The following is a 27,338-nucleotide window of genomic DNA, read 5'->3' as shown; positions in this document are numbered from 1 at the left end:
GACTGTACACCGTCTCGACCTCCTCCGTGGTCTCCCATAGGTTCTCGAACGTGCGGTAGCGCCTTGGTGCCTCTGCTCCAGGGGCCGGCTCAGACGCACCCGTTGGCGGGGACGCGAACTCGACGCCGGACGCCGCTGAGATCGGCGTCATGAGCTCATGTGTCGTGGGAGTAGTAGGGGAGACCCCTCTAGCGTCGGGCGTGGGAGTGGCCGGAGAAGCCTCTCTGGGATCGGGCGCGGGAGTGGAAGGAGCCGGCGAAGTTGTCGCCGATGCGTCATCTTGGGCGTCGCGGGGGTCGGCCGACAGGACATGCTCGAGCTCGACCGTGAAGGTGTCCAGCGCCGGTGCCTGATCTTCTCCACTGGCCTCAGCGCGCCAGTCCCAGGAACCATCTTCGTCGAAGACGACGTCCCTGGAGATGTGTACACGGTTCGTCGAGGGATGAAGCACACGGTACGCCGCCGAGCCAGGCTCGTATCCTAGGAACACCATGGGCACGCTCCTGTCATCAAGTTTCTTCAGGTTTGGCTTCGTTACCTTGACGTGTGCGATGCAGCCAAAGGTGCGCAGATGCTGAACGCTTGGACGACGCCCACACCACGCCTCGTGTGGTGTCATCTTCTCAACGCTCTTCGTCGTGGATCTGTTGAGGAGATATACGGCCGTCGTTACGGCCTCGCCCTAGAAGCGTCCCGGCATGCCCTTGGCCTTCAGTAGACTGCGCGCCATGCCGACGATCGTTTGGTTGCGCCTCTCTACCACGCCGTTTTGCTGGGGCGTGTAGGGCACGGTGAGCTGCCGTCGCACTCCCTGATCGGCGAAGTACTCGCCGAGGCTGTGGGAGGTAAATTCACCCCCTCGATCTGTGCGCAGCACCTTGAGCTTGTGGCCGGACTCGAGCTCCGTCATGGCCTGGAACCGCTTCAGCGCTGCCGACGCCTCGTCCTTGGCGGTGAGCAGCACGAGCCACATATGCCTGCTGTGGTCATCGACCAGCAGGAGGAAGTACCTCTTCCCACCCGGCGTTGGCGGACTGATTGGCCCACACAGATCGGCGTGGACCAGCTCCAGTGGTGTCGCGGCTCGGTTGAGAGCCCTGTTGGGGAAGGGTGCGCGTCGGTGCTTGCCGGCGAGGCAGGCCTCGCACATCCGATCAGCCTCGTCGACGAGTGGTAGGCCATGCACCATGCCGTCCCGGGCAAGTTGACGTAGTGCCCGGAAGTTGACATGGCCGTAGCGCGCGTGCCAGCGCCACGCGTCCTCGCCGTCGTGTACGCCGAGGCACACCGGCCGTGCCGGAGTGAGCTGAAGGATGTAGAGCCGTCCCGCGTTGCGTTGTACGCGGGCGAGCAGGCGCCCTCCCGGTTCGCGAAGTTGGAGTACGCCGTGATGGATCGTGGTCTCGTACGCGATCTCATCTAACTGTCCGATGCTGACTATGTTGCTGCACAAACGGGGTATAAAATACACCTCGGACAGCACAAGATGCTCACCATTTCGACACTGGAACACGATTGTCCCCTTGCCCTCGATGTGGACTGCTGATCCATCGCCGAGCTTGACCGTCCCGCGCACGCCGGTGTCCAGCTCGGAGAAGATGTCCCGCCGCCCGGACATGTGGTTACTGGCTCCGGTGTCCAGATACCGCGCCATGTCGCAGCGCTCGCCTTCTGCCGCCGCCCGCGCCTGGGAGTGCTCCTCGTTCAAGAGCACGTGCTCACCAGCGCCGCCGGCGGTCACCACGATCTCGTGCGCGCTCGCAAGGAGGAGTGCTGACTCATGCGTTTCCTCCTGAGCCAGATTCACCTGCTCCTTGCGTTCGCGCCGTGGCTCGGTGCAGTCGCGAGAGAAGTGCCCGTTCTTGTTGCAGTTGTAGCACTTCACCTTGCTCATGTCACGGCCGCCGCCGCCGCGGCCGCCGGACCCGCCCGCGTTGTTGCCGCCGTCCTGCGGCAGGCGGGAGTCATTCCTCTTCTTCTGGTTCTTGCCCCGGCGGTTGTTCTGCCCGCCGTTGCCGTTGCCGCCACCGGAACCCTGCCCGGTCTCGTGTCCTTGACGACGCGCCTCCCACTGGCGTTCGGTGAGAAGCAGCTCCCCGCCGGCCTGGCCCGGCGTGGCCGCCCCGCAGCGCTCCTCGGCCGTGCGCAGCCGCCCGATTAGCTCCTCGACCGAGATCGTCCTCAGGTCGAGCAGCGTCTCGATTGCCACTGCGATCTGTGCGTAGCGAGAAGGGACAACCCGCAGGAGTTTCTGAACAACTCGTACCTCTTCCACGTTGTCGCCGAGGGTGCGCAGCTGGTTGACGAGGCTCGTGATCCGCATCCCGAAGGCGTCGAGGGACTCGCCGTCGCGGAAGGCGATCTGCTCGAACTCCGTGCGCAGCCGTTGTGCGGTCGCCTCGCGCACACGGTGCACTCCCATGCGCATGACCTTGATGGTGTCCCAGGCCTCCTTCGCCGTCGCCTTGACGACGAGGACGCCGAGCATCTCCGGTGGGACAGCTCGGAAGAGGACGCCAAGTGCCGACTTGTCGTCACGCACATGTTGTGCGTTGCCCTCGATCGCGTCCCAGAGCCCCCAAGACTCCAGGTGCACCTTCATCACGAGAGACCACTCGATGTAGTTCGTGGACGTGAGCGTCGGGAACGTGGTGCCCGCGCTTGGCACGAGCGGCGCGCGCTCCGTGGCCGCCGCCTGGTGGATCACCACCTGCCGCTCCCTCCTCACGCGGCTCCGTCCGCGGCTGCGCTCCCGTGGTGGAGTGCGCGAACGGCTCCCACCACCGCCACCGTTGCGAGGTGCCGCCGCCGTCTGGTCCGGCTGAACTCCGGTGTCAGCCGTGGCGTCAGGATCGCCGGAAACTGGCTCTGATGCCAATTTGTCAGGGAACTAATGCTCTCGCAACTCACGGTCAGAGGAGACGATGGTTTTGCGTCGCGTTCAACTGTGCGACTTTTCTCGTTTATTTTTCCTCTATTTATTGAGTACAGAAGGGAAACGGAGTGGCCGGTAGTTTCCTACCTCTACGCCACGACCCTGACAACTCGTGCCATCCCACGAGTTCGCGTCGTGCTAAACCACCCGAGCTAAACGCATGGGCTAATGTGACGTGGTCACATCATGCTACAGGCCCATGCAACCTACATGCAAGGCATGCACAAGTCGCGGGCTCTCGCCAAACAAACTGGGCTGAAAAACTAACAAGTCTTGGTACCCTCCTTATTGCATGAACGAATCCAAGGAAGACACTGTTGGTGGCTCCGAACACGGCTTCCGCTTATCTGTAGACAAGGAATAGTTTCAGCTAACAAGGAAAATGAGAACAAAGAGCAATCAGTAATTCTGAGACAAGAAATAACTTCTGTTGTAACCCGTGCATTGTATTCTATCCCAAGCTAAACTACCTAGTATCTGTCGTAGTCATGGTGAACTCACTTTCATTTTCAGAAAATCATGTATCTGTCATGTTCCTCCGCAGGTTTACGCCGGGCTCATTTGGCTCCGGCAACGTGGCATTCTCATCGGCCAGCCTCATGACAACCAAAGACATCACCGGCCTGTTCTACAACATGGGCCTTTTTTTGTAAAGAACCTCTACCAGAACCAGACTCGGATGGTGTTTTTTTCCTTTTAGTATGAACTGGTGGTGGTGGTGGTGTTGAGAATGCAACATGTGAGGGGACACCGACAAAATGGAGATTCTCCTGTTGCTGTTGTCTAGGAGGGGGGACATGAGATGGATAGTGCATTGGCTGGAATGTTGGCGTTCGTGGACTGCTTGATAAACTAAGAAAACCATCAGGTGGATGGGTATACATTCGCCTGAAACAAATAAGAGGAAGTAAGACAACAGTTACTTAACAGCAAAGTAAAGAAATTAACGCTTGTTGTTAGAATCTGCTCCTCCATCTTCCTTCCCTTCAGCAGGATAGCCTCAATCGCACATGATATACTCATATATGCCACTGGAACAAAGATGCAAAGAATATGATTAAGTGCTAAAAACAGGTTGACCAAGTAAGGAAAATCACAGATCAATATTAACCTATACTGCATGTAAATATATATTTCACAAATCAACGTCTTGCTGTTTGCACATTATGTCAACGCATCAATCACCTATGAAAAAACTTCACTGGGACAAAGATGCAAACAGTATGGTGAAGTGCTAAAAGCATGGTTGACCAAGTAATGGTCATGAATTGAAATAGGTAGTTAGGTGCAGAATTAGGCAAAAAAGAAATCTGATATCCTTGTAACGATGTGTTCTAAAAATTCAGAGGGAAAGCCATAATGGAAACATGCAGACCATCATTTAATATGTCTGTCATGCATAATTTACAATCAAAAGCCTGGTCTTCTCTTTACACATTGAGCACGGCAGTTCCAAGGTTCTGAGAGGAGTAAGAGGTGAGTGACCATGGTCGGGTTGGATGAATTCGTCAGTGTTTGACTCGACTAACTGAACCGAACTGAATTCAGTTTGATTATGCAAAAGGATTGCTACCGATTTACATATACGTGCAGATGTCCTTCAGTTAGTGATACTTCTGAATATGCTGATACTACTACTGTACATACTTCATTCCTTTCAATTGTGTACAAAAAAAATTATCTAGTGATACAGGTTGACTTGCGTAGAGTAAAATCAGTACGTTTCAACAACACTCAAATTAGACTGTCATGGTGTGCAAAAGAAACCGATGAAGTGTACTTACTATAAGAAAATAATATGGCAAGAAACTCGGAATCGATGGACTTAGATTCCAGTTTCTTATCAAATTAGATGGCCATGATTTCTGAAAAACTGATACTAAATCAATGGATGACTGCAGTTTATATCCAACTAGGAATTCATGGACATGTGAAAAATTAGATTGAAAAGAGTAATAAGATAGAAGTGATCTATCAACCTGCGGTCATGCAGTCATGCACGAGAAGTGATTCAATTGAAAAATTAGATTGAAAAAATTTGCGACAGCAAATATATACTACAAGGACATATCCACGACGCGCTTAACACTAGAGAGAGATGCTACAGCCAAACAAATCATGACCAAACACATATCATCCAGTCCAGGACTTGCTCACTGCTATTTTGCTTGCAGATTCCGCCTTCAGGTTACAGCAACCAACTGAAAATAATACTACATAGAAATCACAAGTAGTCTTTAGCCTACGTGCAAATACAAATACTTGGTTCTCTCAACCGCATAAAAGTGCAAATACAAATCACAATACAAACTGTCCGCAGATAATCCACAATGCACGACACTCTTCTTTCCCGATCCAACTTTTGATTCATATGGGATCATATGGGATCCCTATAAGCAGCACATTGGCTCGTTGCGACAAAAATTCAGAAGTGTGGTAGGGGTATCAGTAATTTTAGGAGGGAATTAACGTGGTGTTTCTTGGACTTACTAATTTTCTATCTTGAGTTGGACTTCAAGATGTTTTTATTTTCTTTGAGAAACAAATTGAGACGTTGACTGTCAGCATTGTGCGTGTTAATTCAAAATGATATGGTCTCCGGATATCCATTCTGTCACTTTACGAACACTTTGTGGTGTCAGGTTGGTTTCATGCTGGAAGGAAGCATCGAACTTGTTGTTTATTAATATATATATATATATATATATGCAAAAACGGGTAATAATTAGCCTAATCAGTGTCTGTTGGGACGTCAATCCCTGCATAAAAGTGCAGTAGTTTTCTTCAGTGGAATCCTTGTGACATTCCAGTCTTGGTCTCCAATGTGACCAACCAACCAGAGATCTAAATAGTGCAGCATCTACGTACAGAACATGAATAAACTTGATTGATTGCCTTGGGCAAGATAGAGATCTGTGAAGAGGGAGGAAGGAGAGGAGAGGAGAGGAGGGCATACCTCGGCTAGGAGTTGCTGCTGTGGGAGGCGCAGGTGGAGCCGTCGTGTACCTCGCCGGCTCCAACATCCATGCGTGGCGTCGGCCCACAGCAGGGAGGTGTCGGCGGTCTCTTGTGACCTGCGTTGCGTGAGGAATCCGGCCAAATTGAATCCGAAAATGGCAATTCAAATTGAATCGAACAACATCCGGGATCTAGCCAAATCGTATCCAACACACACACACACGCATGAAGGGAAGGTAGGGGGGAGAGACCTCCATGGCGTCGGCCGGAGCACCATCTCCATCTCTCTCCCTCACGCGGGCATACTTAGGAAGACATACGATCGAGGGCGGAGAGACCTCCGGCGGTCGTATGACACCCTCAGGGCGGCGGGCGGGCACGTGCGCGGCGGAGGGGGGCGGGGGCGGGCAGCGGCGCGAGACAGGGAGCGGCGGGCGCGCGGCCGCCGGCGTGGCGCACGCGGCGGGGGGAATGGGGGCGGACGGACGGGGGAGAGGAGGTGGAAGGGAGGCCGACGGCGAGTGGGTTGGGAGAGGAGAGGAGGATGGGGATCTGGATCGGGCTGCGTGGTTTTTTTTAGACAGACGGGGGTGGGTGGACAGGGCCGGTTGGTGGGGTGCGGGGGTGGGGATCGGGCCGGGGTGGCCACGCTTAGTAGTAGCGTGGGGGTCTCACCTGCGCTACTACTACTTACTTAGTAGTAGCGCCGGTTTTATACCCCTCGCTACTACTATGGCCTATCTTGGGGGCATTGTTGGAGACCATTTAGTAGCAGCGCGGGTTTATACCCCTCGCTACTACTATCAACTTAGTAGAAGCGCGGTTTTTATACACCTCGCTACTACTAATTAGCAGTAGCGCCCATTTTTACACCGCGCTGCTGATAAACTTCTGTGTATAAGATTTTCCCTAGTAGTGAGTATTCATTTATTGCACAGCTTTCCCTTATGTCGAATGTGTTTATGCAGCCCACCCAAAGACTGGCTCGACGCGTCGTCGAGCGGCTCACTGGACTCGTCCGACGTGAACTCACTGAAGGAAATATGCCCTAGAGGCAATAATAAAGTTATTATTTATTTCCTTATATCATGATAAATGTTTATTATTCATGCTAGAATTGTATTAACCGGAAACATAATACATGTGTGAATACATAGACAAACAGAGTGTCACTAGTATGCCTCTACTTGACTAGCTCGTTAATCGAAGATGGTTATGTTTCCTAACCATAAACAAAAGAGTTGTTATTTGATTAACGGGATCACATCATTAGGAGAATGATGTGATTGAAATGACCCATTCCATTAGCTTAGCACCCGATCATTTAGTATGTTGCTATTGCTTTCTTCATGACTTATACATGTTCCTATGACTATGAGATTATGCAACTCCCGTTTGCCGGAGGAACACTTTGTGTGCTACCAAACGTCACAACGTAACTGGGTGATTATAAAGGAGCTCTACAGGTGTCTCTAAAGGTACATGTTGGGTTGGCGTATTTCGAGATTAGGATTTGTCACTCCGATTGTCGGAGAGGTATCTCTGGGCCCTCTCGGTAATGCACATCACTTAAGCCTTGCAAGCATTGCAACTAATGAGTTAGTTGCGGGATGATGTATTACAGAACGAGTAAAGAGACTTGCCGGTAACGAGATTGAACTAGGTATTTGGAATACCGACGATCGAATCTCGGGCAAGTAACATACCGATGACAAAGGGAACAACGTATGTTGTTATGCGGTCTGACCGATAAAGATCTTCGTAGAATATGTAGGAGCCAATATGGGCATCCAGGTCCCGCTATTGGTTATTGACCGGAGATTTATCTCAGTCATGTCTACATTGTTCTCGAACCGTAGGGTCCGCACGCTTAACGTTACGATGACAGTTATTATGAGTTTATGCATTTTGATGTACCGAAGTTAGATCGGAGTCCCGGATGTGATCACAGACATGACGAGGAGTCTCGAAATGGTCGAGATATAAAGATTGATATATTGGACGACTATATTCGGACACCGGAAGGGTTCCGGGGAAGTTTCGGATAAAACCGGAGCACCGGGGGGTTACCGGAACCCCCTGGGGGGTTAATGGGCCTTATGGGCCTAATGTGGAGAAGAGGAAGGGGCTGCCAGGGCAGGCCGCGCGCCCCCTCTCCCCCTAGTCCGAATTGGACAAGGAGGGAGGGGCGGCGCCCCCCCTTTCCTTCTCTCCCTCCACCTCTCCTAGTTGGACAAGGAACGTGAGGGGAGTCCTACTCCCGGTAGGAGCAGGACTCCTCCTGCGCGCCTCCTCTAGGCCGGCCGCACCCCCCCTTGGATCCTTTATATACGGAGGCAAGGGGGCACCCTAGAACACACAAGTTGATCTTCATGATCGTTCCTTAGCCGTGTGCGGTGCCCCCTTCCACCATATTCCACCTCGGTCATATCGTTATAGTGCTTAGGCGAAGCCCTGCGTCGGTAGAACATCATCATCGTCACCACGCCGTTGTGCTGACGAAACTCATCCCCAAAGCTTTGCTGGATCGGAGCCCGGGGAGCGTCATCGAGCTGTACGTGTGCCAAGAACTCGAAGGTGCCGGAGTAACGGTGCTTGGATCGGTCGGATCGGAAGACGTACGACTACTTCCTCTACGTTGCGTCAACGATTCCGTTGCGGTCTACAAGGGTACGTAGACAACACTCTCCCCTCTCGTTGCTATGCATCATCATGATCTTGCGTGTGCGTAGGAAATTTTTTGAAATTACTACGAAACCCAACAGTGGCATCCGAGCCTAGGTTTTATATGTTGATGTTATATGCACAAGTAGAACACAAGTGAGTTGTGGGCGATATAAGTCATACTGCTTACCAGCATGTCATACTTTGGTTCAGCGGTATTGTTGGACGAAGCGGCCCGGACCGACATTACACGTACGCTTACGTGAGACCGGTTCTCCCGACGTGCTTTGCACATAGATGGCTTGCGGGTGACAGTATCTCCAACTTTAGTTGAATCGAGTGTGGCTACGCCCGGTCCTTGCGAAGGTTAAAACAGCACCAACTTGACAAACTATCATTGTGGTTTTGATGCGTAGGTAAGATTGGTTCTTGCTTAAGCCCGTAGCAGCCACGTAAAACTTGCAACAACAAAGTAGAGGACGTCTAACTTGTTTTTGCAGGGCATGTTGTGATGTGATATGGTCAAAACGTGATGAGATATAAGTTGTTGTATGAGATGATCATGTTTTGTTAAAGTTATCGGCAACTAGCAAAAGCCTTATGGTTGTCTCTTTATTGCATAAGATGCAAGCGCCAAATAATTGCTTTACTTTATCGCTATGCGATAGCAATAGTTGCAAGAGCAATAGTTGGCGAGACGACCGTGTGACGACACATTGATACAGATCAAGATGATGGAGATCATGGTGTCATGCCGGTGACGATAGAGATCATGACAGTACTTTGGAGATGGAGATCAAAGGCACAAGATGATGATGGCCATATCATGTCACATATTTTAATTGCATATGATGTTTATCTTTTATACATCTTATTTTGCTTAGTTTGACGGTAGCATTTTAAGATGATCTCTCACTAATTATCAAGAAGTGTTCTCCCTGAGTATGCACCGTTGCGAAAGTTCTTCGTGCTGAGACACCACGTGATGATCGGGTGTGATAGGCTCTACGTTCAAATACAACGGGTGCAAAACAGTTGCACACGCGGAATACTCGGGTTATACTTGACGAGCCAAGCATATACAGATATGGCCTCGGAACACGGAGACCGAAAGGTCGAGCGTGAATCATATAGTAGATATGATCAACATAGTGATGTTCACCATTGAAACTAATCCATCTCACGTGATGATCGGACATGGTTTAGTTGATTTGGATCACGTGATCACTTAGAGGATTAGAGGGATGTCTATCTAAGTGGGAGTTCTTAAGTAATATGATTAATTGAACTTAAATTTATCATGAACTTAGTCCTAGTAGTATTTTGAAAATTATGTTGTAGATCAATAGCTCGCGTTGTTGCTTCCCTGTGTTTATTTTGATATGTTCCTAGAGAAAATTGTGTTGAAAGATGTTAGTAGCAATGATGCGGATTGGATCCGTGATCTGAGGTTTATCCTCATTGTTGCACAGAAGAATTATGTCCTTGATGCACCGCTAGGTGACGGACCTATTGCAGGAGCAGATGCAGACGTTATGAACATTTGGCTAGCTCAATATGATGACTACTTGATAGTTTAGTGCACCATGCTTAATGGCTTAGAATTGGGACTTCAAAGACGTTTTGAACGCCATGGAGCATATGAGATGTTCCAAGATTTGAAGTTAATATTTCAAGCAAATACCCGAGTTGAGAGATATGAAGTCTCCAACAAGTTCTATAGCCAAAAGATGGAGGAGAATCGCTCAACTAGTGAGCATGTGCTCAGATTGTCTGAGTACTACAATCGCTTGAATCAAGTGGGAGTTAATCTTTCAGATAAGATAGTGATTGACAGAATTCTCTAGTCACCATCACCAAGTTAGTAGAACTTCATGATGAACTATGATATGCAAGGGATAACGGAAACGATTCCCAAGCTCTTCGTAATGCGGAAATTGATGAAGGTAGAAATCGAGAAAAACATCAAGTGTTGATGGTAGACAAGACCACTAGTTTCAAGAAAAGGGCAGAGGGAAGAAGGGGAACTTCAAGAAGAATAGCAAGCAAGTTGCTGCTCAAGTGAAGAAGCCCAAGTCTGGTCCTGAGCCCGAGACTAAGTGTTTGTACTGTAAAGGGACTGGTCACTGGAAGCGGAACTACCCCAAGTGATTGGCAGATAAGAAGGATGGCAAAGTGAACATAAGTATATTTGCTATACATGTTATTGATGTGTACTTTACTAGTGTCTATAGCAACCCCTCAGTATTTGATACTAGTTCAGTTGCTAAGATTAGTAACTCGAAACGGGAGTTGCAGAATAAACAGAGACTAGTTAAGGGTGAAGTGACGATGTGTGTTAGAAGTGGTTCCAAGATTGATATGATCATCATTGCACACTCCCTATACTTTCGGGATTAGTGTTGAACCTGAATAAGTGTTATTTAGTGTTTGCGTTGAGCATGAATATGATTTGATCATGTTTATTGTAATACGGTTATTCATTTAAGTAAGAGAATAAATTGTTGTTCTGTTTACATGAATAAAACCTTATATGGTTACACACCCAATGAAAATAGTTCGTTGGATCTCGATCGTAGTGATACACATAATCATAATATTGAAACCAAAAGATGCAAAGTTAATAATGATAGTGCAACTTATTTGTGGCACTGTCGTTTAGGTCATATTGGTGTAAAGCGCATGAAGAAACACCATGCTAATGGGTTTTGGAATCACTTGATTATGAATCAGTTGATGCTTATGAACAATGCCTCATGGGCAAGATGACTAAAACGTCGTTCTCCGGAACTATGGAGCGAGCAACTGACTTATTGGAAATAATACATACTGATATATGAGATCCGATGAGTGTTAAGGCTTGCGGCGGGTATCATTATTTTCTGACCTTCACAGATGATTTGAGCAGATATGGGTATATCTACTTAATGAAACACAAGTCTGAAATATTTGAAAAGTACAAAGAATTTCAGAGTGAAGTGGAGAATCATCGTAACAAGAAAATAAATGTTTCTACGATATGATCGCAGAGGTAAAATATTTGAGTTACGAGTTTGGCCTTCAGTTAAAACAATGTGAAATAGTTTTACTACTCACGCCACCTGGAACACCACAGCATAATGGTGTGTCTGAACATTATAACCATACTTTATTAGATATGGTGCGATCTATGATGTCTCTTTTCGATCTACCACTATCGTTTTGGGGTTATGCATTAAATACAGCTGCATTCACGTTTAAAAGGGCACCATCTAAGTCCGTTGAGATGACACTATCTGAACTGTGGTTTGGCAAGAAACCAAAGTTGTCGTTTCATAAAGTTTGGGATTGTGATGCTTATATGAAAAAGTTTCATCCTGATAAGCTCAAACCCAAATCGGAGAAATATGTCTTCATAGGATACCCAATGGAGACTATTGGGTACACCTTCTATCACAGATCCGAAGGCAAGACATTCGTTGCTAAGAATGGATCCTTTCTAGAGAAGGAGTTTCTCTCGAAAGAAGTGAGTGGGAGGAAAGTAGAACTTGATGAGGTAACCGTACCTGCTCCCTTATTGAAAAGTAGTTCATCACAAGAAATTTGTTCCTGTGACTACTACACCAATTAGTGAGGAAGACTAATGATGATGATCATGTAACTTCAGATCAAGTTAATACCAAATCTCGTAGGTAAACCAGAGTGAGATCCGCACCAAAGTGGTACGGTAATCCTGTTCTGGAAGTCATGTTACTAGACCATGACGAACTTGCGAACTATGAGGAAGCGATGATGAGCCTAGATTCCGGGAAATGGCTTGAGGCCATGAAATCTGAGATGAGATCCATGTATGAGAACAAAGTATGGACTTTGATTGACTTGCCCAATGATCGGCGAGCCATTGAGATTAAATGGATCTTCAAGAGGAAGACGAACGCTGATAGTAGTGTTACTATCTATAAAGCTAGAATTGACGCAAAAAGGTTTTCGACAAGTTCAAGGTGTTGACTATGATGAGAGTTTCTCACTCGTATCTATGCTTAAGTCTGTCCGAATCATGTTAGCAATTGCCACATTTTATAAAATCCAGCAAATGGATGTCAAAACTGCATTCCTGAATGGATTTCTGGAAGAAGAGTTGTATATGATGCAGCCGGAAGGTTTTGTCGATCCAAAAGGAGCTAACAAAGTGTGCAAGCTCCAGCGATCCATTTATGGACTGGTGCAAGCCTCTCGGAGTTGGAATAAACACTTTGATACTATGATCAAAGCATATAGTTTTATACAGACTTGCGGTGAAGCCTGTATTTACAAGAAAGTGAGTGGGAGCACTACAGCATTTCTGATAAGTGTATGTGAATGACATATTGTTGATTGGAAATAATGTAGAATTATTCTGCAAAGCATAAAGGAGTGTTTTAAAGAAGTTTTTCAAATAAATACCTCGGTGAATCTGCTTACATATTAAGCATCAAAATCTATAGAGATAGATCAAGATGCTTGATAAGTTTTTTCAATGAGTACATACCTTGACAATATTTTGAAGTAGTTCAAAAATGGAACAGTCAAAGAAAGAGTTCTTGGCTGTGTTACAAGGTATGGAATTGAGTAAGACTCAAAGCCCGACGACGGCAGAAGATAGAAAGAGAATGAAAGTCATTCCCTATGCCTCAGCCATAGGTTCTATAAAGTATGCCATGATGTGTACCAGATCTATTGTATACCCTACACTGTGTTAAGCAAGGGAGTACAATAATGATCGAAGAGTAGATCACTGGACATAGGTCAAAATTATCCTTAGTGGAATAAGGAAATATTTCTCGATTATGGAGGTGACAAAAGGTTCGTCGTAAAAAGTTACGTCCATGCAAGTTTTGACACAGATCTGGATGACTCTAAGTCTCGATCTAGATACATATTGAAAGTGGGAGCAATTAGCTAGAGTAGCTCCGTGCAGAGCATTGTAGACATAGAATTCGCAAAATACTTACGGATCTGTATGTGACAGACCCGTTGACTAAAATTATCTCACAAGCAAAACATGATCACACCTTAGTACTCTTTGGGTGTTAATCACATAAATGATGTGAACTAGATTATTGACTCTAGTAAACCCTTTGGGTATAGGTCACATGACGATGTGAACTATGGGTGTTAATCACATGGTGATATGAACTCTTAGTGTTGAATCACATGGCGATGTGAACTAGATTATTGACTCTAGTGCAAGTGGGAGACTGAAGGAAATATGCCCTAGAGGCAATAATAAAGTTATTATTTATTTCCTTATATCATGATAAATGTTTATTATTCATGCTAGAATTGTATTAACCGGAAACATAATACATGTGTGAATACATAGACAAACAGAATGTCACTAGTATGCCTCTACTTGACTAGCTCGTTAATCGAAGATGGTTATGTTTCCTAACCATAAACAAAAGAGTTGTTATTTGATTAACGGGATCACATCATTAGGAGAATGATGTTATTGACATGACCCATTCCATTAGCTTAGCACCCGATCATTTAGTATGTTGCTATTGCTTTCTTCATGACTTATACATGTTCCTATGACTATGAGATTATGCAACTCCCGTTTGCCGGAGGAACACTTTGTGTGCTACCAAACGTCACAACGTAACTGGGTGATTATAAAGGAGCTCTACAGGTGTCTCTAAAGGTACATGTTGGTTGGCGTATTTCGAGATTAGGATTTGTCACTCTGATTGTCGGAGAGGTATCTCTGGGCCCTCTCGGTAATGCACATCACTTAAGCCTTGCAAGCATTGCAACTAATGAGTTAGTTGCGGGATGATGTATTACAGAACGAGTAAAGAGACTTGCCGGTAACGAGATTGAACTAGGTATTTGGAATACCGACGATCGAATCTCGGGCAAGTAACATACCGATGACAAATGGAACAACGTATGTTGTTATGCGGTCTGACCGATAAAGATCTTCGTAGAATATGTAGGAGCCAATATGGGCATCCAGGTCCCGCTATTGGTTATTGACCGGAGATTTGTCTCAGTCATGTCTACGTTGTTCTCGAATCGTAGGGTCCGCACGCTTAACGTTACGATGACAGTTATTATGAGTTTATGCATTTTGATGTACCGAAGTTAGTTCGGAGTCCCGGATGTGATCACGGACATGACAAGGAGTCTCGAAATGGTCGAGACATAAATATTGATATATTGGACGACTATATTCGGACACCGGAAGGGTTCCGGGGAAGTTTCGGATAAAACCGGAGCACCGGGGGGTTACCGGAACCCCCCGGGGGGTTAATGGGCCTTATGGGCCTAATGTGGAGAAGAGGAAGGGACTGCCATGGCAGGCCGCGCGCCCCCTCTCCCCATAGTCCGAATTGGACAAGGAGGGAGGGGCGGCGCCCCCCCTTTCCTTCTCTCCCTCCACCTCTCCTAGTTGCACAAGGAACGGGAGGGGAGTCCTACTCCCGGTAGGAGTAGGACTCCTCCTGCGCACCTCCTCTAGGCCGGCCGCACCCCACCTTGGATCCTTTATATACGGAGGCAAGGGGGCACCCTAGAACACACAAGTTGATCTTCGTGATCGTTCCTTAGCCGTGTGTGGTGCCCCCTTCCACCATATTCCACCTCGGTCATATCGTTGTAGTGCTTAGGCGAAGCCCTGCGTCGGTAGAACATCATCATCGTCACCACGCCGTTGTGCTGACGAAACTCATCCCCAATGCTTTGCTGGATCGGAGCCCGAGGAGCGTCATCGAGCTGTACGTGTGCCAAGAACTCGGAGGTGCCGGAGTAACGGTGCTTGGATCGGTCGGATCGGAAGACGTATGACTACTTCCTCTACGCTGCGTCAACGCTTCCGTTGCGGTCTACAAGGGTACGTAGACAACACTCTCCCCTCTCGTTGCTATGCATTATCATGATCTTGCGTGTGCGTAGGAAATTTTTTGAAATTACTACGAAACCCAACACTCACTTCCGACGGCTTCCTCCCCCTGCCCTACGGACGACACCGAAGTGTTGTCCCAACAGGTTCCAATCCGGGAGGAGGTCGTCCTGGAGGCACCGCGTGGCGACCTCCCGGACTCCAGGAGTAAGGGGGATGAAACCCCCCAGGGCTCCAAGTCCGGCCCTAGGCCGGACACCGCTCCGGAACCTTCAAAGGTTGCTGAGTCCGGCGAGGGACCTCCTTCCAAGAGGAGCAAGCCCGCCGTGCCGGTGACCTCCGTCCAACCGGAGGCGCCGGACAATATGTTGGAGGCGCTCCAAGGCGCGTCCATCGACGAGGGGCACCGCACTATTATGAGTGCGGTGATCCAGAAGGTTCAGTCCGCCAAGAGCGGACTGACTGAAGCTTGTACAAGCCTTTTAACAAGCTTTGAGGTAAGTAAAGAATGCGTAAATAATATTACCGCATAGACAGTAGCCCCTGATGCTCTTTTTGGCGTTCGGGAAGAAAAGCCGAATAGAGGATCAAAGAAAATTCGCAGGAGTCTAACAAAAAGGAGTCAATATGCGTGTGCAGGCTTCCCTGCGGGCGTCCGCCGCACTGACTGCGGAAGTGGACGTGCTAAAGCAGAACCTCGAGCAGTCCGAGCAAGAGCTCGGGCGTGCCAAGAAGCAGCTCGAGGATAATGAAGGTAAGAAATACCTTGTTGGAATTAAATATATATATATATAAAGGTGCAATTGCAAAAAATGACAGGATTATCGTGGCTATTGTAGGGGCCACGTCTGAGGTGGCGACCCTTAAGCAAGCGCTGCTCGAGGACGAGGTTGGCAAGGTGCGGCAAGAGCTCCAGGCTCTCATGGAAAAACATGAGAGTTTGGAGCGTGACTCAAGGACGCGAGCGTCCGAGCTTGCGGCGGCTACTGAAAGTGCCAAGTCTGCCAAGGCCGAATCCCAAAAGACCCTCCAAGAGTTGGATGAGGTGAAGAAGATAGCGGCGGGTAAGGCAATCTTTATGCAAAGAAAACACATAAGCGTCAGTTACTTGTTACTTACCCGAATCCGGAGTTCTCCAGGCGCGTTCGCAGATCTTCCCCGGAGTGTGTCTGATGCTGCCGCATTCTATCGAGCCGAGGAGGGGAGCTCGACAGAGAAGGTGTTCTGGTCTTAGTACCCTGAGGCCGGACACCCCGTGCCCCTGAGCGGCCAGCTGAAGCAACTGATCGAGCTCCATAAGGCGACCGAATAGGCCATGAAGGGCCTCATAGTTCGGCTGTGGCCTGGAGAGGCTCAGCCTGGGAGCTATTTCGGGCTGGTGCGGCGGCTGGTGGAGGCCTGTCCAAGGCTCGAAGTCATCAAGCGCTCCGTCTGTATTGAAGGTGCCCGTAGGCCCCCTGCCCGTGCTAAGGTGCACTGGGGCAAGCTGGATGCTGAGAAGCTTGTGAAGGACGGGCCACCGCCGGGGAAAGAGCATCGCAAGCCCGAGAATTATTATAAGGATGTTCTAAAGGGTGCCCGCCTTGTGACGGATGAATGTACTATGGATGTAATTTTCGAGTAAAACTCGCTCGTTTTGTCCTGTGTGCTGAAAACTTGTTCATATGCGCTAAGCAATGCTGCTTGAATTTAAAATATTACCTTTTGTGCGGCTGTTTATCAATACTGAGAGATGGCGAGTCGTCGGCTTCTGCCCCCTTGCCGCTAGTTCTGGGGTGTTCGGGGATAAACCTGGGCGCTCTTTTTCCCATATTTGGGTCCTTCGAGGGAGGCACTCAGCACAACGAACGAGGCAATCGGACTATAATGCGTGAACACTCTCACTTAGTCATAGAATACTATAATTTTAAATTTCGGCGAAGCCCTTAGTATTCAGAAGACCGAGTTCGGGGAGCTATCCACGCCTTGGCCGGACAGAGCCAACTTCTCGCCCTAAGCGGCATAAGTCTTTAGGGACTCGAAAAAACCTCTTGAACAGCGACCAGCTCTCGCTTGATCATGACAGTCAGTTTTAGCTTTCTCCACTGAGGTGCTCGGCCCGGCTCAACTGGGGCATAATCGCAGTGGTTCTCCTAGTGCTACCTTAGCCGATATAGCGGAACGTAAGGCACCAAAACATAGGAGCCGGGCAAACCCAACTATTGACCCAAGACATGATTCGGAGCCGATGCATATAGTGCTATAAGTTCGGGGTGCCGCACTTGTGAAAGTGTTCGGACTTCTCACACCATATTGAGGGGTGCTAAAAGCCCCTGGCGTATTTTGGCCGTACCAAGTTGTACGGGTGCAACATGTCGTTAAGGAACATTTATTTATAAAAAGATAATGCAAAAAATAGACAAAAGCTATGCATTGTTTAAAAATAGCTGCGATCAAAGCAAAACGATACAAGTAATGCGATAAACGAAAAGCTGCACTATTTAACATGTCTGCTCCAGGGGCAAGCTGCGGAATAGTATGCGAAACAGGCATACTGCTCGTGATAGAGACCACCTGGGATTTCCGTAATGAGGCATGGCTTGTCTGCTTCCCTGGTCCTTGCATCGTTTGTGTGGCAATTGAACTGCCGAACAGGCCTTCCGAAGAGTAGAGTCCTGGAAGTAAGAGAAAAGTAAAAAATCGGCAGCCCCTGTTGCGGTTTAAGCCGTGTTTTGGGCGTGCCGTGATGGTGCCCCTCCCCCTATGCCCATGGTATTTCCAGAGCGTAGTTATGGACGCGAAGTACTGGCGTCGCCTTTTTGCGAGGGTTGGGGTTGGGGCCGCATTGCTACGCCTGCTCGGAACGTGCCAGGCGGTCTTGTTGCAGGTTACTCCGGGCGTGCTTGACGGTGTCCGGACGTTTAATGGCCGGACTGGAGAACTGCCTGGAGAGGCTGCTTTGTACTTCTGCTGCAAGGGCCGCCGTGTGCTCCTCCGTTCGGAGGGAGCGTTCGGTGTTCCCATTGACCGTAATTACTCCACGAGGGCCTAGCATCTTGAGCTTAAGGTATGCATAGTGCGGTACCGCATTGAATTTGGCGAATGCGGTTCGTCCAAGCAGTGCATGATAGCCACTGCGGAATGGGACTATGTCGAAGATCAATTCCTCGCTTTGGAAATTATCCGGGGATCCGAAGACCACTTCAAGTGTGACTGAGCCTGTACAGTTGGCCTCTACACCTGGTATTACGCCTTTAAAGGCGTTTTGGTGGGCTTAATCCTCGAGGGATCGATGCCCATTTTTCGCACTGTATCCTGGTAAAGCAGGTTCAGGCTGCTGCCGCCGTCCATGAGGACTCTAGTGAGATGAAATCCGTCAATAATTGGGTCTAGAACCAATGCGGCAAATCCGCCATGACGGATGCTAGTGGGATGGTCTCTTCGATCAAAGGTGATCGGGCAGGAGGACCATGGGGTGAACTTTGGGGCGACTGGCTCTACCGCGTATACGTCCCTTAACGCGCGCTTCCGCTCCCTTTTGGGGACGTGGGTGGCGTATATCATGTTCATCGTCCGCACTTGTGGGGGAAAACCCTTCTGTCCATTGTTGTTCGGCGGCCGGGGCTCCTTGTCGTCATCGCTATGCAGCCCCTTGTCTTCATTGTCGGCGCTTAGCTTGCCTGCCTACTTGAACACCCAACAATCCCTGTTGGTGTGATTGGCCGGCTTTTTGGGGGTGCCATGTATTTGGCACAAGCGGTCGAGTATTCGGTCCAAGCTGGACGGGCGCCTAGGATTCCTTTTGAATGGCTTCTTCCGCTGACCGGATTTAGAGCCTCTGAATCCGGCATTAACTGTCGTATCCTCAGCATTGTCGCCGTTAATGCGGCGCTTCTCCTTGTTGCGAGGCGACCTGCCACTAATGTCCCTGGTGTCCGAACTACCAGGGTTCTTGGTCATATTGTTGCTACGAGCGAGCCAGCTGTCTTCTCCCGCGCAAAAGCGGGTCATGAGTGTCGTGAGTGCTGCCATAGATTTCGGCTTTTCCTGTCCGAGGTGCCGGGCCAGCCACTCATCACGAATATTGTGCTTGAAGGCTGCTAGGGCCTCAGCGTCCGGAAAGTCGACTATTTGATTTTTCTTTGTTAGGAACCGTGTCCAGAATTGTCTGGCCGATTCCTCTGGCTGCTGGATTACGTGACTTAGGTCATCGGCGTCTGGGGGTCGCACATAAGTGCCCTGGAAATTATTGAGGAATGCGGCTTCCAGGTCCTCCCAACAACTGATTGATCCTGTCGGCAAGCTGTTGAGCCAATGCCGAGCTGGTCCTTTAATCTTGAGTGGGAGGTATTTGATGGCGTGAAAATCGTCGCCGCAGGCCATGTGGATATGAAGGAGATAGTCCTCGATCCATACCGCAGGGTCTGTTGTGCCATCATATGATTCGATGTTTACGGGTTTGAAACCCTCGGGGATTTGATGATCCATTATTTCGTCTGTAAAGCACAGTGAGTGTGCGGCGCCTCTATACTGGGCGATATCATGACATAGCTCCAATGAGCTTTGTCTACTGTGTTCGGCCCTGCCGAATTTGTGGCCGGCGTGACGGTTACCGTCTCGAGCCGTGGGGTGCCCACGCGATCCGTAGATCGATCGTGTTTGCCTTGCCTTGTCCTCCAACATGTCTCGTAAATTCGGCGCATATTCCCATGCCTTGGTACGGGGTGCGGCTTGAGTGGAGGGCCGGGAGGCCTCTCTGTCGCGGCCACGAGGTGGCCGTTCGGCCGCATCAAGTGCTTCCTCCTCTAGTCGGGGTAGCAACTTGCGCTTTGGATAACTCTTGGAGGGGCGTTCGAGTTTATGCTCTTCGGCCGCAAGGACTTCAGTCCATCTGTCAACCAGCAAATCTTGATCAGCTCTGAGCTGTTGCTGTTTTTTCTTGAGGCTTCTTGTCGTGGCCATAAGCCTGCGTTGCAAACGCTTTTGCTCAACGGGATCCTCTGGCACGACGAATTTGTCGTCGTCGAGGCTTGCCTCGTCTTCGGAGGAAGGCATATAATTATCGTCCTCGACCTCTCTGTCTGCCGCTCTCTCATGAGGGCTGGTTTCTCCATCCTCCTGTGCTAAACCTTGCTGGAGGAGGTTTTCTTCGGCACTCTCCGGAGTATTATTATCTCCCGTGCTGGAATCACCGTTTTTGTGTTGGCGGGATTTTGAGCGGAGCCGCTGACGCCGGCGCTTGGGCTGTTTCTTGGAGGGGTCATCTGATGGGGAACGCAGTAATTTCAAAAAATTTCCTACGCACACGTAAGATCATGGTGATGCATAGCAACGAGAGGGGAGAGTGTTGTCTACGTACCCTTGTAGACCGCAACGGAAGCGTTGACGCAACATAGAGGAAGTAGTCGTACGTCTTCCGATCCGACCGATCCAAGCACCGTTACTCCGGCACCTCCGAGTTCTTGGCACACTTACAGCTCGATGACGCTCCCCGGGCTCCGATCCAGCAAGCTTCGGGGATGAGTTTCGTCAGCACAACGGCGTGGTGACGATGATGATGTTCTACCGACGCAGGGCTTCGCCTAAGCACTACAACGATATGACCGAGGTGGAATATGGTGGAAGGGGGCACCGCACACGGCTAAGGAACGATCACGAAGATCAACTTGTGTGTTCTAGGGTGCCCCCTGCCTCCGTATATAAAGGATCCAGGGGGGGTTCGGCCGGCCTAGAGGAGGCGCGCAGGTGGAGTCCTACTCCTACCGGGAGTAGGACTCCCCTCCCGTTCCTTGTCCAACTAGGAGAGGTTGAGGGAGAGACGGAAAAAGGGGGGGCGCCGCCCCTCCCTCCTTGTCCAATTTGTACTAGGGGGAGAGGGGGCGCGCAGCCTGCCCTGGCAGCCCTTTCCTCTTCTCCACATTAGGCCCATAAGGCCCATTAACCCCTCGGGGGGTTCCGGTAACCCCCCGGTGCTCCGGTTTTATCCAAAACTTCCCCGGAACCCTTCCGGTGTCCGAATATAGTCGTCCAATATATCAATCTTTATGTCTTGACCATTTCGAGACTCCTCGTCATGTCCGTGATCACATCCGGGACTCCGAACTAACTTCGGTACATCAAAATGCATAAACTCATAATAACTGTCATCGTAACGTTAAGCGTGCGGACCCTACGGTTCGAGAACAATGTAGACATGACTGAGACAAATCGCCGGTCAATAACCAATAGAGGTACCTGGATGCCCATATTGGTTCCTACATATTCTACGAAGATCTTTATCGGTCAGACCGCATAACAACATACGTTGTTCCCTTTGTCATCGGTATGTTACTTGCCCGAGATTTGGTCGTCGGTATCCAATACCTAGTTCAATCTCGTTACCAGCAAGTCTCTTTACTCGTTCCGTAATACATCATCTCACAACTAACTTATTAGCTGTAATGCTTGCAAGGCTTATGTGATGTGCTTTACCGAGAGGGCCCAGAGATACCTCTCCGACAATCGGAGTGACAAAACCTAATCTCGAAATACGCCAACCCAACATGTACCTTTGGAGACACCTGAAGTACTCCTTTATAATCACCCAGTTACGTTGTGACATTTGGTAGCACCCAAAGTGTTCCTCCGGTAAACAGGAGTTGCATAATCTCATAGTTATAGGAACATGTATAAGTCATGAAGAAAGCAATAGCAACATACTAAACGACCGGGTGCTAAGCTAATGGAATGGGTCATGTCAATCAGATCATTCACTTAATGATGTGATCCCGTTAATCAAATAACAACTCCTTGTTTATTGTTAGGAAACATAACCATCTTTGATTAACGAGCTAGTCAAGTAGAGGCATACTAGTGACACTCTGTTTGTCTATGTATTCACACATGTTTTATGTTTCCGGTTAATACAATTCTAGCATGAATAATAAACATTTATCATGATATAAGGAAATAAATAATAACTTTATTATTGCCTCTAGGGCATATTTCCTTCATCATCCTCCGCTGTTCCATCGCCCTCTCCCTCTTTTGGGGTGTCCACCATGTATATGTCATATGACGAGGTGGCTTTCCAGGGCCTAGTAGGCGCTGGTCCTTCATCATCTCCTTCATCGGCGTCCATACCGTCGATGTCTTCGGAGTCGAAGTCGAGCATGTCGGTTAAGTCGTCGACAGTGGCTACAAAGTGGGTGGTGGGTGGGTTTTGAATTTCTTCATCGTCTGTACCCCAACCTTGTTGACCGTAGTCCGGCCAGGGCTCTCCTGATAAAGACAGAGACTTTGGTGACTTCAGGATATCGCCGAAAGGCGAGTGCTGAAAGATGTCTGCGGCAGTGAACTCCATGATCGGCACCCAATCGGATTCGACTGGCAGGGGCGCGGAGGGTTCGGAGTCTGGAGAGGAGTCCGGCTCCTTGGAGTCACGAGCCTCGCAGAGTACGGGGCTGGTGTTCGGCTCAATCGCCATTTGGATCGCAGCCCCCGAGGTGGCGTCCAACCGCCCATCCTCGATCGGCACAGTTGACTCCGAACTAAGGGTCGGAGCCGGTGCGGGTGCGGCCTCCAGGGCACTGTTCGGCGGCAAAGCTAGATCATGCTCGTCATGACAGTGCAGCGCGCTCGGCAGTGGTTCGAATCCGTCGAAGATCAAGTCCCCGCGGATGTCAGCCGTGTAGTTTAAACTTCCAAATCTGACCTGACGGCCAGGGGCATAGCTTTCGATCTCCTCTAGATAACCAAGTGAATTGGCCCGCAGTGCGAAGCCGCCAAAGATGAAGATCTGTCCGGGAAGGAAGGTCTCACCTTGGACTGCATCGCCATTGATGATCGTAGGAGCCATCGGGCCTGACGGCGACAGCACAGAGGAACTCTCAATGAAAGCACCAATGTCGGTGTCAAAACCGGCGGATCTCGGGTAGGGGGTCCCGAACTGTGCGTCTAGGCCGGATGGTAACAGGAGGCAAGGGACACGAAGTTTTACCCAGGTTCGGGCCCTCTCGATGGCGGTAAAACCCTACGTCCTGCTTGATTAATATTGATGGTATGGGTAGTACAAGAGTAGATCTACCACGAGATCAGAGAGGCTAAACCCTAGAAGCTAGCCTATGGTATGATTGTTGATGTGTATGTTGTCCTACGGACTAAAACCCTTCGGTTTATATAGACACCGGAGAAGGTTAGGGTTACATAGAGTCGGTTACAATGGTAGGAGATCTGAACATCCGTATCGCCAAGCTTGCCTTCCACGCCAAGGAAAGTCCCTTCCGGACACGGGACGGAGTCTTCAATCTTGTATCTTCATAGTCCAGGAGTCCGGCTGAAGGTATAGTCCGGCTATCCAAACACCCCCTAATCCAGGACTCCCTCAGAGGAGATATCCATATACGTATTGCCTAGCTTGTCTTCCACGCCAAGTAGAGTCCCATCCGGACACGAGACGAAGTCTTCAATCTTGTATCTTCATAGTCCAAAAGTCCGGCCAAAGGATATAGTCCGGCTGTCCGGAGACCCCCTAATCCAGGACTCCCTCAGTACTTCACCGATGTGATAGCCCCGATGAGCTCTATCCGGTACACTCGCCTTCATCCACCACCACCGCACCGGTTGCTCTCTCCGCTGGCGTCGATCTCTGGCATGCTCGCTTGGGTCATCCTAACCCCGTCACACTTCGTCATATTCTTAGGAGTTTCAGTTTCAGTTGCAATAAGATCGAGGATCACACTTGTCATTCCCGTCGAGTCGGCAAACATGTTCGTCTGCCGTTTAATAATTCCACCACCATTGCGTCTTTTTCTTTTCAGTTGATTCATAGCGATGTGTGGACTTCTCCAGTTCCCAGTAACTCGGGCTATTTATATTATCTAGTCATTCTTTATGATTATTCTCATTATGTGTGGACTTTTCTTTTGCGCAGAAAGTCAGATGCACTCTCTACCTTGATGGCCTTTTACTCCTATGTCCGCACGCAGTTTGGGCGTCCCATCCTTGCGCTTCAGGCGGACAATGGAAAAGAGTTAGACAACCTAGCTTTCCGCACCTTTTTGTCGCACCACGGCACATTTTTCCGCCTCACATGCCCGTACACTTCACAGCAGAACGGTCGAGCCGAACGTGTCCTTCGCACTCTGAATGACTGCGTTCGCACGCTCCTGTTTCATGCCAACGTGCCACCTCGTTTCTGGCCGGATGCACTTGCCACTACATCACTTCTTCTTAACATTAGACCTTGCCGCCCACGGTGGAACTACGCACCTCACCATCTTCTCTTTGGTACACCCCCGTCTTATGACGACTTGCGTATTTTTGGGTGCCTTTGCTATCCCAGCACTACCGACACTGCTTCTCACAAGTTTGCACCTCGATCTGTCGCTTGCATCTTCATCGGCTACCCCTCCAACTCCAAGGGATATCGGTGCTACGATCCCATCTCCCACCGTGTGTTCACTTCCCGGCACGTTTACTTTGATGAGCATGCGTTTCCGTTTCACCAGGTACCCCCGGCTGTTCCTCCCGCCACCGGTGACGCACGCTCCTCGACGCCTCTCCCAGGGCACTTGCGCGCCTCTCTTGGCCCGCCCCTGGCTTTGAGGCGCGCCCCCCGCATGTGGCACCTCCTACAGTCGCGGCGCTAGCGCCCTGGCACCCCCGACGTTGGCGCCCGCGGCCCTCGCGGCTCCTCCGGCGCCCGCGGCCACCGCGGCACCCCGGGCACCCCCGGTGCATGCGGCCCCCCGGCGCCCCTGACGTTGGCGCCCGCGGCCCCATCGGCACCTGCGGCCCCACCCGCGCCCACGGCCCCCTCGGCGCAACCGGCGCCCCTGACCCCCTCGGTGCCCGCAGCCCCCCCGGCGCCTGTGGCCGGTCCGGTCACCCGCGCCCGTACGGGCGTTTTTCGCCGGAGCTCGCGCTACGCCTCGGATGACTACGTCCATGCGGCGTCCACCTCTGAGCCGTCGCCGTTGCCGTCCTCTGTTCGAGCCGTTCTTCGTGACCCGCTCCGGATGGCTGCGATGCAAGAGGAGTTTGACGCCCTGTTGCGCAACCGGACGTGGCAGCTTGTTCCCCGTCCCCGGCACGCCAACGTGATTACCGGGAAGTGGGTCTTTAAACACAAGCTCCGTCCTGATGGTACCCTTGATCGCTACAAAGCGCGATGGGTCGTTCGTGGCTTTCGACAGCGTGCTGGCATCGACTTCACCGACACCTTTGCTCCGGTCGTCAAGCCCGACACGATACGCACGGTTCTCCACCTTGCGGTCTCCCGTGCTTGGCCGGTGCACCAGATGGACGTCTCCAACGCCTTCCTCCATGGTCACCTCGAGGAGCAGGTCTTTTGCCAGCAGCCCACCAGGTTTGTTGACCCGGTGCTTCCCGACCACGTGTGCCTGCTTTCGCGGTCCTTGTATGGACTCAAGCAGGCTCCGCGCGCTTGGTACCAGCGCATTGCGGCGTTTCTCCATCAGCTGGGTTCCGCTCTACCCGCTCGGACGCCTCGCTCTTCGTCTATCATCAGGGCTCTGACATGGCCTACTTGTTTCTCTATGTCGACGACATCATCCTGACGGCATGTACGGCTGGTCTCGTCAGTCAGCTCACGGCTCGTCTTCATGCTGAGTTCGCCATCAAGGACTTGGGTCCTTTGCACTACTTCCTCGGTGTCGAGGTGGTGCGCCGTCCAAATGGCTTCTTCCTTCATCAGTGGAAGTACGCTCATGAGCTCCTCGAGCGCGCTGGCATGCTTAACTGCAAGCCCGCCGCTACGCCTGTTGATACGAAGGCCAAGCTTTCTACCATGGATGGTTCTCCTGCTTCGGATGTTGCTTTCTATCGGTCTATCGTTGGTGCTCTCCAGTACCTCACTCTGGCTCGACCGGAGATCCAGTATGCCATGCAGCAGGTGTGTCTTCATATGCATGCTCCTCGCGACGTTCATTGGGCTGCCGTCAAGCGGATTCTCCGCTATATCTGTGGCACTATGGATCTTGGTGTCACGCTTCACGCCTCCGCCGACACCGCCCTCACCGCCTACTCCGATGCAGACTGGGCGGGATGCCCTGACACTCGTCGCTCCACTTCGGGCTATTGTGTCTATCTTGGACCCTCACTCATCTCGTGGTCGTCCAAGCGGCAGCCTACGGTCTCTCGTTCCAGTGCTGAGGCTGAGTATCGTGCAGTGGCCAACGCCGTCGCCGAGTGTTCGTGGCTTCGCCAGCTGCTTCAGGAACTCTCTTGCCTTGTTGACCGTGCCACGGTGTTCTACTGCGACAACGTCTCGGCGGTCTACCTCTCTGCTAACCCGGTGCATCATCGACGGACCAAGCATATTGAGTTGGATATTCATTTTGTTCGGGAACAGGTGGCCCTTGGCCATATTCGTGTTTTACACGTCCCTACTTCCCAACAATTTGCAGATATCATGACCAAGGGCTTGCCTACGGCGTCATTTGAGGAGTTCCGGTCCAGTCTTTACGTCAGCCGCGGTGCCGCTTCGACTGCGGGGGGTGTTGAGTATATGTGTTACGTGCATATTGTGTATTGGGCCCGGCTCTAGTTCCTTGTATAGTTGAAGTCCGTGGCCCACCTTTGTACATCATATATACGTGCCTATGCACGAGAGCAATACATCATACAATCATACAATTCTTATCGCATACAATGCGGTAGAAGGCTGGGTACTATTATCAAAGAGTGGCATTTCCTTGGTAAGTAGCTCGAAGAACCATGAACATAGATGTAGCGAGTTTTATTGCATTCCATTCTGCAGTGGGGCCTACTGCACACAAATTTGAAACCATGCACGCTGTGGAGAAATGCTCCATCTGACATCGATGCCAAAAGTCTGACCATCTCATAAATTTTGCATCACAAGACCGTGGATGCCCTAAGCTGCCTTGTACTTTCAGCAGAGTGAAGTCTGAAATAAAACCTGACATTGTAGAGGCC

At 50.2% G+C, this 27,338-nt stretch overlaps 1 protein-coding gene across 1 annotated transcript; it reads right to left on the bottom strand.

Moving 5' to 3' along the window:
• Positions 1-682: 682 nt before the first annotated feature.
• Positions 683-25,855, bottom strand: LOC147993125 (uncharacterized). The gene is made up of 2 exons (XM_087539234.1): positions 25,486-25,855; positions 683-2,868 (listed from the first exon to the last, which is right to left on the bottom strand). Exons 1-2 carry the CDS (start codon positions 25,853-25,855, stop codon positions 683-685), a joined length of 2,556 nt encoding a protein of 851 aa, XP_087395360.1.
• Positions 25,856-27,338: the final 1,483 nt, after the last annotated feature.

This window comes from Triticum urartu, chromosome 1A (assembly GCF_056163025.1).
Source record: "Triticum urartu cultivar PI428250 chromosome 1A, HENAU_Tu73, whole genome shotgun sequence".
NCBI classification, from domain to species: Eukaryota; Viridiplantae; Streptophyta; class Magnoliopsida; order Poales; family Poaceae; genus Triticum; species Triticum urartu.
Note: the sequence above shows the minus strand (reverse complement) of the source record. Positions and strands in the feature narration are given on the sequence as shown.

Excerpts from the sequence above, each read along its gene's own strand:
- LOC147993125 (XM_087539234.1), bottom strand. The coding sequence starts at position 25,855 with ATGGAGAAACGCCGCAATGCGCTGGTACCAAGCGCGCGGAGCCTGCTT. Across the intron at positions 2,869-25,485 it reads GTTTAAAGACCCACTTCCCG|AGCCAGTTTCCGGCGATCCT; the intron begins GTAATCACGTTG and ends AATTGGCATCAG.